At 41.7% G+C, this 12976-nt stretch overlaps 1 protein-coding gene across 2 annotated transcripts in view; it reads left to right on the top strand.

Annotated features, from left to right (window-relative positions):
- The window catches only part of MYOM3 (myomesin 3), a 52262-nt gene that overhangs the window by 25135 nt on the left and 14151 nt on the right, over positions 1-12976 (top strand). For both annotated transcript variants that reach the window (XM_039363019.1, XM_039363020.1), the window contains 13 exons: positions 15-198; positions 1103-1271; positions 2019-2140; positions 2544-2731; positions 3214-3340; positions 4539-4717; positions 5290-5404; positions 6356-6512; positions 7244-7353; positions 7798-7842; positions 9689-9825; positions 10039-10183; positions 12127-12186. In XM_039363019.1, coding sequence (XP_039218953.1) covers positions 15-198; positions 1103-1271; positions 2019-2140; positions 2544-2731; positions 3214-3340; positions 4539-4717; positions 5290-5404; positions 6356-6512; positions 7244-7353; positions 7798-7842; positions 9689-9825; positions 10039-10183; positions 12127-12186 — 1738 coding nt within the window. The remainder of the gene's footprint in view (positions 1-14; positions 199-1102; positions 1272-2018; positions 2141-2543; positions 2732-3213; positions 3341-4538; positions 4718-5289; positions 5405-6355; positions 6513-7243; positions 7354-7797; positions 7843-9688; positions 9826-10038; positions 10184-12126; positions 12187-12976) is intronic.

Raw genomic sequence — 12976 nt, 5'->3', positions numbered from 1 at the left:
TTCTGTCTTTTCAGTCCATCACAGGCAGTGGCAAGTGGCAGATGGTTAATCTGGATATTCCCGTCAGTTCCACTACTTTTCCTGTCTTTGGTCTGGAGAAGGCAAAGTCCTACTGTTTCCGAGTACGGTCAGTGAACAAGTACGGAGTGAGCAATCCTTCTTTGCCCAGTGAACCCATCTCTCTGGGAGAAAAGATTGGTAATTCTTTTTCTTTTAGTGACTAAGTTGTCACTAGATAAAATCTTGTAAATCCTGCTGTTTGCTGGGGAATTTGGGGAGTTGAAGTCCACGCATCTTAAAGTTGCTGGTTTAGCTGATAGGGACTGGAGAAGAGTTGAAAGAAAGTATAATGGTCTTCAAGAAGTTGCTGCTTTGTTGTTGTTGTTGTTAGTTGCAAAGTCATGTGCGACCCATCGCAACACCATGGACAACGTTCCTCCAGGCTTTCCTGCCCTCTACCATCTTCTGGAGTCCCTTTAAGCTCACGCCTATTGCTTCAGTGACTCCATCCAGCCACCTCATTCTCTGTCGTCCCCTTCTTCTATTGCCCTCAATCTTTCCCAGCATCAGGCTCTTCTCCAGTGAGTCCTTCCTTCTCATTAGGTGGCCAAAGTATTTGAGTTTCAACTTCAGGATCTGGCCTTCTAAAGAGCAGTCGGGGTTGATCTCCAGGACTGACCCGTTTGATCACCTTGCAGTCTAGGGGACTCGCAGGAGTCTTCTCCAGCACCAGAGTTCAAAGGCCTCCATTCTTTGGCGCTCAGCCTTTCTTATGGTCCAACTTTCACAGCCATACATTGCAACTGGGAAAACCATGGCCTTGACTATATGCACTTTTGTTGGCAGGGTGATGTCTCTGCTTTTTAGTATGCTGTCTAGATTTGCCAATAGCTTTCCTCCCCAGAAGCAAGCGTCTTTTAATTTCTTGGCTGCAGTCCCCATCTGAGGTGATCTTGGAGCCCAGGAAGATAAAATCTGTCACTACCTCCATTTCTTCCCCATCTATTTGCCAGGAATTGAAAGGGACGGATGCCATGATCTTGGTTTTCTTAAAGTTGCTGCTTTAAGTTTCTATTTTTTCCCATCTTTTTTTTTTTTTTAGCTCCGCTTCCACCCCCATCTCAGGTCCTGGCTTTCAGAGATACCAAGACATCTGTGTTCGTACAGTGGAACAAGCCAAGAAAAGAACCACTGGGTTATTACATCTATTGCAAGGAGGTTGGGACAGATGAATGGCAAACGGTCAACAATAAACCCGTCACTTGTCATGAGTGAGTTCATTTGATGATCCTTTCCATTTTTGTAGCTTTTAGCATTTTCCACATTTGCTTGGAGAGAGGGTTGGGAAAATGGTAACCAGTTTGTGATTTCAAAACAAGGAAAGGACGGATGTTGTTATCATGTGGATGCTGAACTTGCTCAGACGTGGTCCAAATATTCTCTCTTTGCAAGGAGCTCATCTAATCAAATGTAAATTGAGACATAAAAAAATGGTGTTCCAAACGAATGAAATGAAATTAACTAAAGTGTGTTAATTTTGGAGGAAACAGCACGGACATTACAGAATTTTAAAATGAATTAGTTTAAGATGGTTCATCCAAGCAGCTAAAAATATCAGCCATAGTCTGAAAAATCTCCTTTGGAAGGACAATTTGCAAAACCACCGTCATTGCTGAAAATATTCTGCTGTTGACAGAATATACAAGCTATATTGGTTCTGTATGATATATACCCATAAAATAAACTAATTCAGTAACCAGGTTCACTGTCTTGTGTGAAGATAGCCAATATGTTCCAAGATGACTGAAAGCTTCCACTGTTTTATAGTTGGAGACTCTAGTGTGTGTTTCTCAAACTTGGCAACTTTAAGTGTGGACTTCCCTGACTCCCAATTCTGGGAGTTGAAGTTCACAGGCCTTAAAGTTGTCAAGATTGGGAAACACTGCTCCTGTGTGACAAACCAGTGCTAAGAGGTAACACTGAAGAATGGATGGGTGGCTTTCTGTTTTGTTTCTTAGATTTACTGTTCCAGGGCTCAAAACTGGCAAGCAATATGTCTTCTGTGTCAAATGTGTCAATGAAGCTGGTGTAGGAGAAAGCTCCCCAGAATCTGATCCCATTCTTGTGAGACAAGCAATCTGTAAGTACCAGTTGTGTTAGAGAGGAGAGGAGAGGAGAGGAGAGGAGAGGAGAGAGGGAGAGAGAGAGAGAGAGGGAAAGAGAGAGAGAGGGAGGGAGGGAGGGAGGGAGGGAGGGAGGGAGGGGAGAGAGAGAGAGAGAGACAAACTTTTGGGATGTAACCAAGATTGTCTGTTTTTCTTCAGCTTTGGAAATGATGGGGGAAATCTTTGTTTTGACATTTCCAGCCTAACAGCAGCAGAAAATCATTACCATTTTTCAACAATTGTGGGCAAAGGTGGATTTTGAAAACTTCAAAAGCAAAATACCGAGGTTACATTGGCCTCAAAATTTTAAGTAGAGAAGCACCATGCTGATCAGATGCTCAGCTTTCATGATAATTTCATCTTTTTCCTCCCTCTCAGCTCTTCCATCCGCTCCACGAGGTTTTGCCCTGCTGAACTGTGGGAAGGACACCATGACCATAGGCTGGAAGCCTCCGAAACGCAAAGGAGGTTCAAAGATTCTGGGCTATTTCTTGGATCAGCATGATACTTCCCAGACTGACTGGCATGAGACCAACATTAAGCCCATTGCTGAACGGGTTTATACGGTATGGTGTCAGTGCCATGTCTGAACTTGGACAGGGATTTCAACCTCTGTCCCTCTCAACCATATGGCTGAATCTTTTTCTTTTGCCAAAAAAGCAAAAACAAAGTTAAAATGGGTTCTTGATTGTCAGGGTGACATTGCAGGCAACAAAACTGGAGCAATTTGAAAAGCGTTCTGAAAAAAACAGTAGAACTTTTACCTTATTTACTAAGCTAGCTTTCCACATCCTAATGCATTTCAGGAAATTCATACTTCAGCTTCCAGAGTTCCCTCTTTCATTCCAAGAATTCTTTAGCCGTGTTGACTGGGAATTTTGGGAGTTGAATTTCATATATCTACTGCAGGGGTGGGCATTTAGTTGGGAAAGCTGGTTTCAGTTCTTAGTGGGAATAATTTGCAAAGCAAGACAGGTCTCTGTTAATGCGATGCCTTCTTTCGAAGCAAGGCTTTGGGAAATGCTCAACGTCTCTGGTGATTCTATAGGTCACCAACCTGGATGAAGGACACTTTTATCAGTTCCGTGGTTATGCAATGAACATAGTTGGTGTCGGGAAGGTGTCGGAGCCCAGCGACATTTTCAAGTGCGAGGAGTGGACAATGCCAGAACCAGGTAAAGAATGGATCTTGGCCTTGGCCAGATCCAAACCATATGTACTACTAAGATGGGATGTTGAGCATATAAACCAATATAGCTTTGGTCCTGTGTAGCCTTCAAAATCGAAAGAGTTGAACTCAGTAGTCTATGACGAACTTCCAGCATTATGAATCTATGATTCTTTAATCCTTTTTGTGGTCCACCAAACTTCTTCTGACTGTGGATAAAGATGTAGAGGACCGCAGAGATGACCTTGGGGAAGAAATGCATCTCCCAGAGTAAAACATGATTTAAGCTGAGGAAGAGAACAGAATGTAGATGATTTCCACCTTGACTCTATTTGGTATAAACGGAAGGAAGAAAGCATAGTGTCAAGCTTTCAAGATTTTATTATATCTTATCATAACGGAGATCCAGTATTTCCTATGTAATCAGTTTCCTGAATTGGTCTAAAGCGGTGGTTCTCAGCCTGTGGGTCAGGACCCCATTTAGGGTTGAACGACCATTTCACGGGGGTCGCCAAACAACGCAGTCCGCCATTTTTTTTCCACTTTTCCTTAGCTGTGCTACTCCCTTTTATTCTATTGACTTTTGAAAGCCAATAGAATAGACTCTCTTGAATAGAGTCTAATTCTATTGGCTTTCAAAAGCCAATAAGAATGGTCCAGGCTGTCTCTGTCCTGCTGAGCCCGCCAAAAGTCCCATTCTGCAAACGGTGCTGCACCAGTTGAGTAGTCCTCGACTTACGACCGGTTGAGTAGTCCTCGACTTACGACCGGTTGGGGGTCGCGGCATTAAAAAGGTTGAGAACCACTGGTCTAAAGCAATATCTCCCAACCTTAACAATGTTAAGATATGCGGACTTCAACTCCCAATGCTGACTGGAGTATTCTGAGAGTTGAAGTCCACACTTCTAAAAATGGTTAAGGTTGGGAAATGCTGGTTTAAAGGATCGTTGCGGCATCCAAGAATACATACCGTAAATGCCGGCGTATAAGACGACTTCTGCGAGCGCTGAAATCGGCGCCAAAGACGGGGGTCGTCTTATACGCCAAGTCGTCTTATACACCGGAAATACTGGTAGTTTCCAGCATATAAGACGACGTTCTAGGAATGCGGCCCGGCTATAAAGATGGGGGTCGTCTTATACGCCGGGTCGCCTAATACGCCGGCATATACGGTACTTTGAAATCCACTCTTCCTTCCAAAACAGGACCTCCCTATGATGTCAGATGTACAGAAGTAAGAGACACCTCTCTGATGCTCCGTTGGGAGCCACCTTTGTATACTGGAGCAGGGCCAATCCGTGGTTATTACGTGGAGGCCTGCGAGGAAGGATCAAACATCTGGGAACAACTGAATAAACAGCCGATATCAAACACACACATGAAGGTTTGGGCTGCATTTGACATTCATGCTCTATTTGTAATATTAATAAAATTTTATGGCAACAGTGTTTAAACCCTTGGTCAGCCAGAATATGTGGCTGGAATTGGAGAGAGAAATTATCTTTATAGTCTACTCAAAGAATGCAAGTTACTGGGAGAATTAGATCAATAATAAATATTACTCCTATTTTTTATTTATTTATTTATCATATTTAGGAACTGCCCATTTCCCTCACAGAGGGACTCTGGCTGGTGTTCAAATTAAATATTAAAAGTATAAAAACAGTATACAAAATTATAAATCAAATAATATTGATCAGTATTCAGAGAGTATTAAATCAGGGAAGACTGGACAAATTAATTTATTAATTATTATTAATTATTATAAATTATTTATTGCTATCACTTCTGGGCCTCTCCTTCCCTATAGGCATTCGTATATTTTAACATTATCTATTTATCTATCTATCTATTTAAATTTATATATGGCCACCAGACTCACTGAAAGTGACTCTAGGCAGCATACAAGAAGCTCTTCTTGAAGCTTCTCCTTCTCTGTATTATGTTCCCCATCAGCTGAATGACCTGGAAACTGGGAAATGTTATACTTTCCGAGTGCGAGCTGAGAACAAGGCCGGTGTTGGCCCACCATCACTGCCATCAGATCCTGTGATAGTGAAAACTAAACCAGGTATAACACTAACTCTTCTTCTATCTATCTCTATCTATCTATCTATCTATCTATCTATCTATCTATCTATCTATCTATCTATCTATCTATCTATCAGCTATCTCTATTTGTCTGTGTCTGTCTCTCTGTATCTATCTATCTATCTATCAGCTATCTCTATTTGTCTGTGTCTGTCTCTCTGTGTCTCTCTGTATCTATCTATCTATCTATCTATCTATCTATCAGCTATCTCTATTTGTCTGTGTCTGTCTCTCTGTATCTATCTATCTATCTATCAGCTATCTCTATTTGTCTGTGTCTGTCTCTCTGTCTCTCTGTATCTATCTATCTATCTATCTATCTATCTATCTATCTATCTATCAGCTATCTCTATTTGTCTGTCTGTCTCTCTGTACCTACCTACCTAATCTATCTATCTGTCTGTCTATCTATCTATCTATCTATCTATCTATCATCTATCTATTTCAGGGATGTCAAACTCGCAATGTCACGTAACGTGTTGCAATGTATCACCATTTTTTCCCCATTGCTGGAGCTGGGATGGGCACAGTTTTGGCATGATTCATCTGGCCCGTGAGCTGGCAGTTTGACACCCCTGATCTATCTTATCTATCTATCTATCTATCTATCTATCTATCTATCTATCTATCTATCTATCTATCTATCTCTATTTGTCTGTGTCTCTATCTATCTATCTATCTATCTATCTATCTATCTATCTATCTATCTATCTACCTACCTATCTATCATCATCTATTTTTCTTCTCAACATTGCTCTTCTTTCTGTTTTTCTGGTTTTTGTCTTCCCCTCTTTCTCTGCTCATCTTTCTCAACAAACGCCTCCATCTTTTGGGTATTGACACTGCTATGGCCTTAGCAGGAGATAAATAATGATGTTCTTAATTTATTTCCTGCTTTGAGTATTTTTCTCTCTCTTTCTCTCTTTTGCAGACACCAAAGAAATTGAAGTTGGGGTAGACGAGGAAGGGTTCATCTACTTGGCATATGAAGCTCCTGACATGGTTGACACTTCAGAATTTATTTGGTCCAAAGACTATGAAGGACCTCCAAATCCTGACAGAGTTGAAATTGTAGACAAAGATAACAAGTAAATTCTCATGAGAACTTGGAGGCAAACTAGGGATGACCTTAACTGTGCCCTTAGGAGTAGCTGAACTTGTAGAAATTTAAGAGAATTTTTTTTCCACACCAATGACCATCAGGTTGAATTTTATCTCCTGGTGATCTCCTGCATTCATGTCACTTTCTTAACAGCAATATGAAAGTGTTTGTTATCGTCCCCTACAGGGATGCTTTCTTGATTTCCAATAGCACACTGCCAAATTCATAGCAAGCAATCTTAAAAGCAAAAGAACAAATAAAAGGTTGCCTTCAGCATGGATCATTTAATACTTGCCTTTTGATTCATCCCAGACTTTCTAGGACTGGCAGGATTATGGTTTCTGGCACTCAGATGCATCTGTTTTAACATCTCATTTCAATATTGACCTATAGCCCCATTTGTGTGACCAATTTTGAGATCCCTGATGCAACTTTGAGCCTATTATCTTTGCATTTCACGCACAGAGGTCCCGTTCAAATCGTATCTCATGCGCAGAGATCAGATATATTTGCAGACTCTGCCAGATTTATTCTCCCGAGTTTACTGTATTTTGTTGTATTTTTGTTGTACTTTGGCACAATTTATTCTGTTATTCATTCAAGGAGCAAGATTACTGCAATGCTCCACCTGACTATTAATCTGGGTGCCTTGCACAATTACGGGATACAAACATATTTGATGCATAGATTGCATATTTGCATATTCCTTTCTTTCAGGTCTAAAGTTATTCTGAAATATGCTACTGAACGGGACCTGGGAACATATTCCGTAGAAGTAACTGATACTGATGAAGACATTTCTGCCAGCCATGTTTTAACTCAGGAAGGTAAATTACAAACAAAAAACTGCATTCATTTCAAGTTATTACACATATTTGAAGAACCAGAGAGAAATTCTGCTGAAATTATTGGAACCAGGATTGGACTTTGCGGGGGAATCCTTTTCTCTCCTCTGTTCGGAAGCAAAATTTAAAGTCTACCTTATTTTGTAGCCTACTGTGAGATCATGATAGTTATAACAACCGTCAACCTTTTCCTCAATCTAGTATTTATGTAGCTAATGGCAGTGTTTCTCCACCTTGGCAACTTTAAGATATTAACTCCCATGGGGTTCAATTCTGGGAGTTGAAGTCCACATATCTTAAAGTTGCCAAGACAGAGAAACACAGGCTATGAAACAGAAAGAAAGAACTTTTGGGGGGCATCATGAATGGTAAAACACAATTTTGATTCTGTCTCTCAATTGTGTTCTTGCTCTTCTCATTTCTTAGAACTGGACCGACTGCGAATGATCAGCCATGAGATTCGAAACCCCTGTAAGTTGCCAATGGATAATAATAAATTATTATTATTATTACAATAGTGACATAATGCACAGGTACTGTCGTTGCTACAAACCAGCTTTTTGTAACCTGGAATGTCCTCCAGATCTTTTAAGATATCAAAACACCTTCTGCAGAGGTAGACCACTGGTTCATTTACATTAGACTATCATTGCTTACATCGAGCCCAAACCACCTTTTTTCAGGGGAGGGGTGCCTTCCCTCTGGAATACATGCAGAAGTCTACATGTTGGGTGAGACCTGAAGCAGGTTGGGAATGGAATAAGACCCGTAAATAAGTGGAGAGTCCTTCTTTTTCCTAATCTAACGAACATCTTCCTTTTTTCACTACTTGAATTTTTTTCTCTCTCTCTTCCACAATTTGCAGGGATGAGACAAATAGTTCCTTTTATGTATTGGGGTTCGTGGCATTGAAGCAACAGACAAGTTGTTAACCAAATTCTTCTTTATTTGTTCCACGTTACCACTCAATGAGCCAACAGGCTCGCAGGCCTTTTATAGTTTTCCCAACATCCAATCATAAATCCCCTTTATTCGCGCCTTGCGCCTGTGCACAAAACCGGCGCCAATCAGTCTGGTCCCAGGCAGCTTTTAGGTTGCCCAGGACCATTTGCAACATTTCTGGGCCTGCTGAGTTTCCTCAGCAGGCCCAGGACACAACAGTTTCTGCTATTTGAACTGATCTCTTGGGTAGGTGGTTGAATCAGACTGGGCAGTGGTGGGATTCAAATAAGTGAACAACCAGTTCTCTGTGTGGATGCCACTTCTGGAAGTCCATTCTGGGCCTGGGCAACAAAAAATTAGCTACCAGTTCTGCCAAACTGGTGTGAACTGGCTGAATCCCACCACTGAGACTGTGTCCTGGGGCTGTAAATTGCCCAAGTTGAATTTGCTCTCCATATTTACATCAGAGGTCTTATCTGGCTTTGCTTCCTTATTCTTCTAATAAAAGCTGGGACCTACACCCAAAGCACATGCTTAGCCACAGAGTTTTGGCTCCTCCCCAGGTGGACAGCTACATAAGAAGACATATTCAATCTTCTATACAGGTAGTCCTTGACTTAACTACCACAGCTGGGACCAGAATTTCCATTGCTAAGCAAGGTGATTAAGTGAGTTGTGGCTAATTTTGTGATCTTTTTTTGCCATGGCTAAATAAACCATTGCAGTTATTAAGTGAATCACGTGGTTGTTAAGCAAATCTGGCTTTGCTTGTCAGAAGCTGGCTTAGAAAGTTCCACATGGCGATCATGCATCCCTGAGACACTTCAACTGTCGTAAATATGTGCTAGTTGCCAAGTGCCCAAATTTTTATCATGTGACCGTGGGAATTCTGCAACAGTTGTAGGCATAAGGACTGGTCATAAGTCACTTTATTCAGTGCCGTTGTAACTTTGAACAAAGGGTAGTAAATCAAGGACTACGCAAGTTTTCCGAAACGGGAGATAAGCCAGATGGCCGGAGGTACATTCCTTTCTCATCCCAAGGTAACATCAAGGGAGAGACAGTTGAAAGAGTGAATATGCAGAACAGCGGAAAGGAAAAATTATAGTGATCGGGAGAAACAAAGAGACAGCCCACAACGTCTTTCCCTCTCCCCTTCAGGAGTATGGCAGAACCCAGAGTAATGGAAGACATAGAAATAGAAAAGAGTCTCCTTTAATAATATATGGGTTCTGACACAAGGACTACTAAACAAATGGTAGTAAGTCAAGGACTACCTGTAATTTATCAGATGTCTTTAGTCCTTGGGAAACTTTAGTTGAACTTCGCTGCTCAATTTAGCATCTCCATAATGTCCATTTTCCATTCTTTTCAGTGATTGAGCTGATATCTGGATGGAACATTGATGTTCTGGAGAAAGGGGAGGTGCGACTTTGGCTAGAAGTGGAGAAACTCTCTCCAGAGGCTGTGCTTCATTTGTTCTTCAACGAGAAAGAGCTCTCAAGCACTCCGGTGAGTTCCCCTCACTTGGTTTAATGCAAACATCAGGACTGTGTGATGAAAATTAGCTGGCATCTTCTCCGTAGATTCTCCCTCCTTCTACTCACAAACTGTAATGGAATGTGAGAATGACCTTGGAAGCCGGAGGGAAGAGATGCTGCCTTGGTGGACCCAGCCTTGTTTTTCTTTACTCATAACTAACTCCTATTTGGCTTTTTACACCAGACACACAAGATCAGCTTTGACAGAGCGAAAGGCCTTGTGGAACTGATCATCCAGGACTTCTGCGAGGATGACAAGGGGACCTACACCGCCCATCTGAAAGATGGCAAAGCGGAAAATCAGTTTACTTTGGCTCTCGTTGGAGCTGGTATGTGGAGGGCAAAAGCTACATCTTCATTAGTTCCTTAGCAGTGTGACTTTTTATGGTTTATATACTCGTTGTCATCTTACCTATAATATTCTTCCTTAACAATTATAGCTAATTAACTAGATGAGGACATCTTGACATCTTCTTGAAAATGCCAGACATTCAGTATGTGAAGGCTATTCTCAACACCTTGGCTAAGGAATCTCTTCTGTGTCCAGTTAAGGTTATTTTTCAGAATTAACTAAAGATCTAAAGAGCCATGGTAGTGGAGTGGTTAGAATGCAGTATTGCAGACTACTTCTGCCGACTGCTATTAGTTCGATTCCCATCGGCTCAAGGTTGACTCAGCCTTCCATCCTTCTGAAGTTAGTAAAACAAGGACCCAGATTGTTGGGGGCGACACACTGACTCTTTAAACTGCTTAGGGGGGGGGGGCTGTAAAGCACTGTGAAGCAGTAAATATAAGTTTAATGCTCTTGCTATTACTATCTTCCTGTTTGCCATGATTTCTAATCTTTTACTGTGGAAACCCTTCAGTGCATTTTTCTATTGTATTCCTGCATCAGTCTGATCATTCTGAGAGGTTTTAAACTTCCATTATCTTGTATTAATTTTATTGATTCATTTTTATTATAATCTGATTTAGCATTACTCTTCATGCAAAGCAGAATAATGAAAAATTTAAAATGGTAATGATGATCATCTGGATGGAGATGCAGAGAAGAAGGAAAATTGGATTAGGTTTTTTTGTTGTTGTTTTTGTTTTGAGATGCAAAAATCTTCTTAAGGCCAGCCCTACCATTAGGCAAAGCTGCTACTATTGCAAAAATATTATCACCAATATCACCAATATCGCCTATCACCAAAAAGAGCAAATAGTTGTTTTTTTTAGTTTCCTGATATTGTTACTAGGAAAGCCCATAATATGATCTTGCAAGCATTTTCTACCTTAGTTGGTATAATAATTGGGTGTTGTGAACCCTGGCTTACGTGAAAGTATTTTCTGTTCTGCCTTAGGCCAGTGGTGGCGAACCAATGGCACGGGTGCCAGAGGCGGCACTCAGAGCCCTCTCTGTGGGCACACACGCCGTCGCCCCAGTCCTAGGCCTTCAGTTGGGTTTTATAAAACCTTTTCGCTTTAGGCCTCCGCCGCCGTGTACAAAAAAAAAGGTTCAATCAATCAGTCAATTTCAACTTCTCGTGGGAAAAAAAAGATCTTGCAAGGTTGGAATTGATTGATTGAACTTTTTAGTCCAACCCAGTCTGCTGTTACCACCACAGCCACGCCCACCCAATGGGCCACACCCACCCAATGGGCCACACCCACCCAGTGGGCCACACCCACCCAATGGGCCACACCCACCTGGCATCCAACGATGCATAAGTGGGTTTTGGGTTGCAGTTTGGGCACTCAGACTTGTCTCTAAAAGGTTCGCCATCACTGCCTTAGGCAATGAAATATTTGGGGTTGATTCTATCTTCAGTTCTGAAACTGTAAAGCAAGCTTTAAGGGAAGCATGCTCAGACAGTTCAGGCGGAGTCATCTGCTCCCCTGGAGCAATGGACATTCCAATGTCACTGTATAATTGCAGACCAGGAAGCAGCTATTTCCTGGGTCTTTCCAGCCCCTTCAAAGGAAGCTAAGAGGCTGTCACTTCCAGGAAATCCATTCCCTCCTTTGAATAAGCTGTATCTCTAGCTAGAAGGTAAAATGTTCTTCAACTGTCTCCCCACTCAACCATGCACAGTAATGGCTGATCCAATGTTTTTTCTCTCTCTCTCTTTTTCTTCTCCTTCTCCTTTCCCTTCCCCTTCTGCTTCTTCTCCCCCTTCCCTTCCCCTTCTTTTCTTTCTCCTTTTCCTTCTCCTTCCATTTCTTCTCCGTGTCCTCCTTCCCTTACCCTTACCCTTCCCCCCCCCCCTCTTCTTCCTCCTCCTTCCAGATTTTGATAAACTTAAAGCAGAGGCTGATGCCAAAAAGAAAGACTGGAAAAGAAAACATGGTAAGAAATGCTGTCAGCCTAAAAAAAAGCCACATCTTTCCCCAAAGGATATAAAATAGCACACGTCTACATTAGACCGAAAGGCGAAAGAACCAGTGAAACCTCCCCAAAATTGAGATGGTGGAAGGGAATGGCAGCTCTTTTAGGAAGTGTGACAAGGGTCTCAAAAATGAGACAAAACCATTTCAAAGAATTTTACATTTGTTGCCCGTGTTTGCACATCCTATTTAACCAAGTCAGTCACTAATTCAGCCGGATCTCTTTAGCAGTTTTTAGGGAAAGCTTAGCCCCTCCCTAAACTGAGTCAAAAGTTACCAAAGAAAAATGCAGCATTCCATTTTAAATTTGTCTAAACCAGGTTTTTTTCCTAATCTGATCCCAAGAAGTTTAGCCATGTTGTTGTTGTTGTTTTATTGTTGTTGTTAATTGCGAAGTCGTGTCCGACCCATCGCGACCCCATGGACAACGTTTCTCCAGGCCTTCCTGTCCTCCACCATCTTCTGGAGTCCCTTTAAGCTCCCGCCTACTGCTTCAGTGACTCCATCCAGCCACCTCATTCTCTGTCATCCCCTTCTATTGCCCTCCATCTTTCCCAGCATCAGGCCCTTCTCCAGTGAGTCCTTCCTTCTCATTAGGTGGCCAAAGTATTTGAGTTTCATTAGCCATGTTAGCTGTTTGCAATAGAAGAACAAAAGAGAATTATCTGGCCAATTTATTACAGATCAAGATTAGAGGATTTTCAAACTCCAAGTCACCCAGAATCCCTTTTTAGAATGACACGGGTGGTGTA

Source organism: Crotalus tigris, unplaced genomic scaffold (assembly GCF_016545835.1).
Source record: "Crotalus tigris isolate CLP2741 ecotype Arizona unplaced genomic scaffold, ASM1654583v1 scf7180000019504.1669754, whole genome shotgun sequence".
Taxonomy (NCBI): domain Eukaryota; kingdom Metazoa; phylum Chordata; class Lepidosauria; order Squamata; family Viperidae; genus Crotalus; species Crotalus tigris.
Note: the sequence above shows the minus strand (reverse complement) of the source record. Positions and strands in the feature narration are given on the sequence as shown.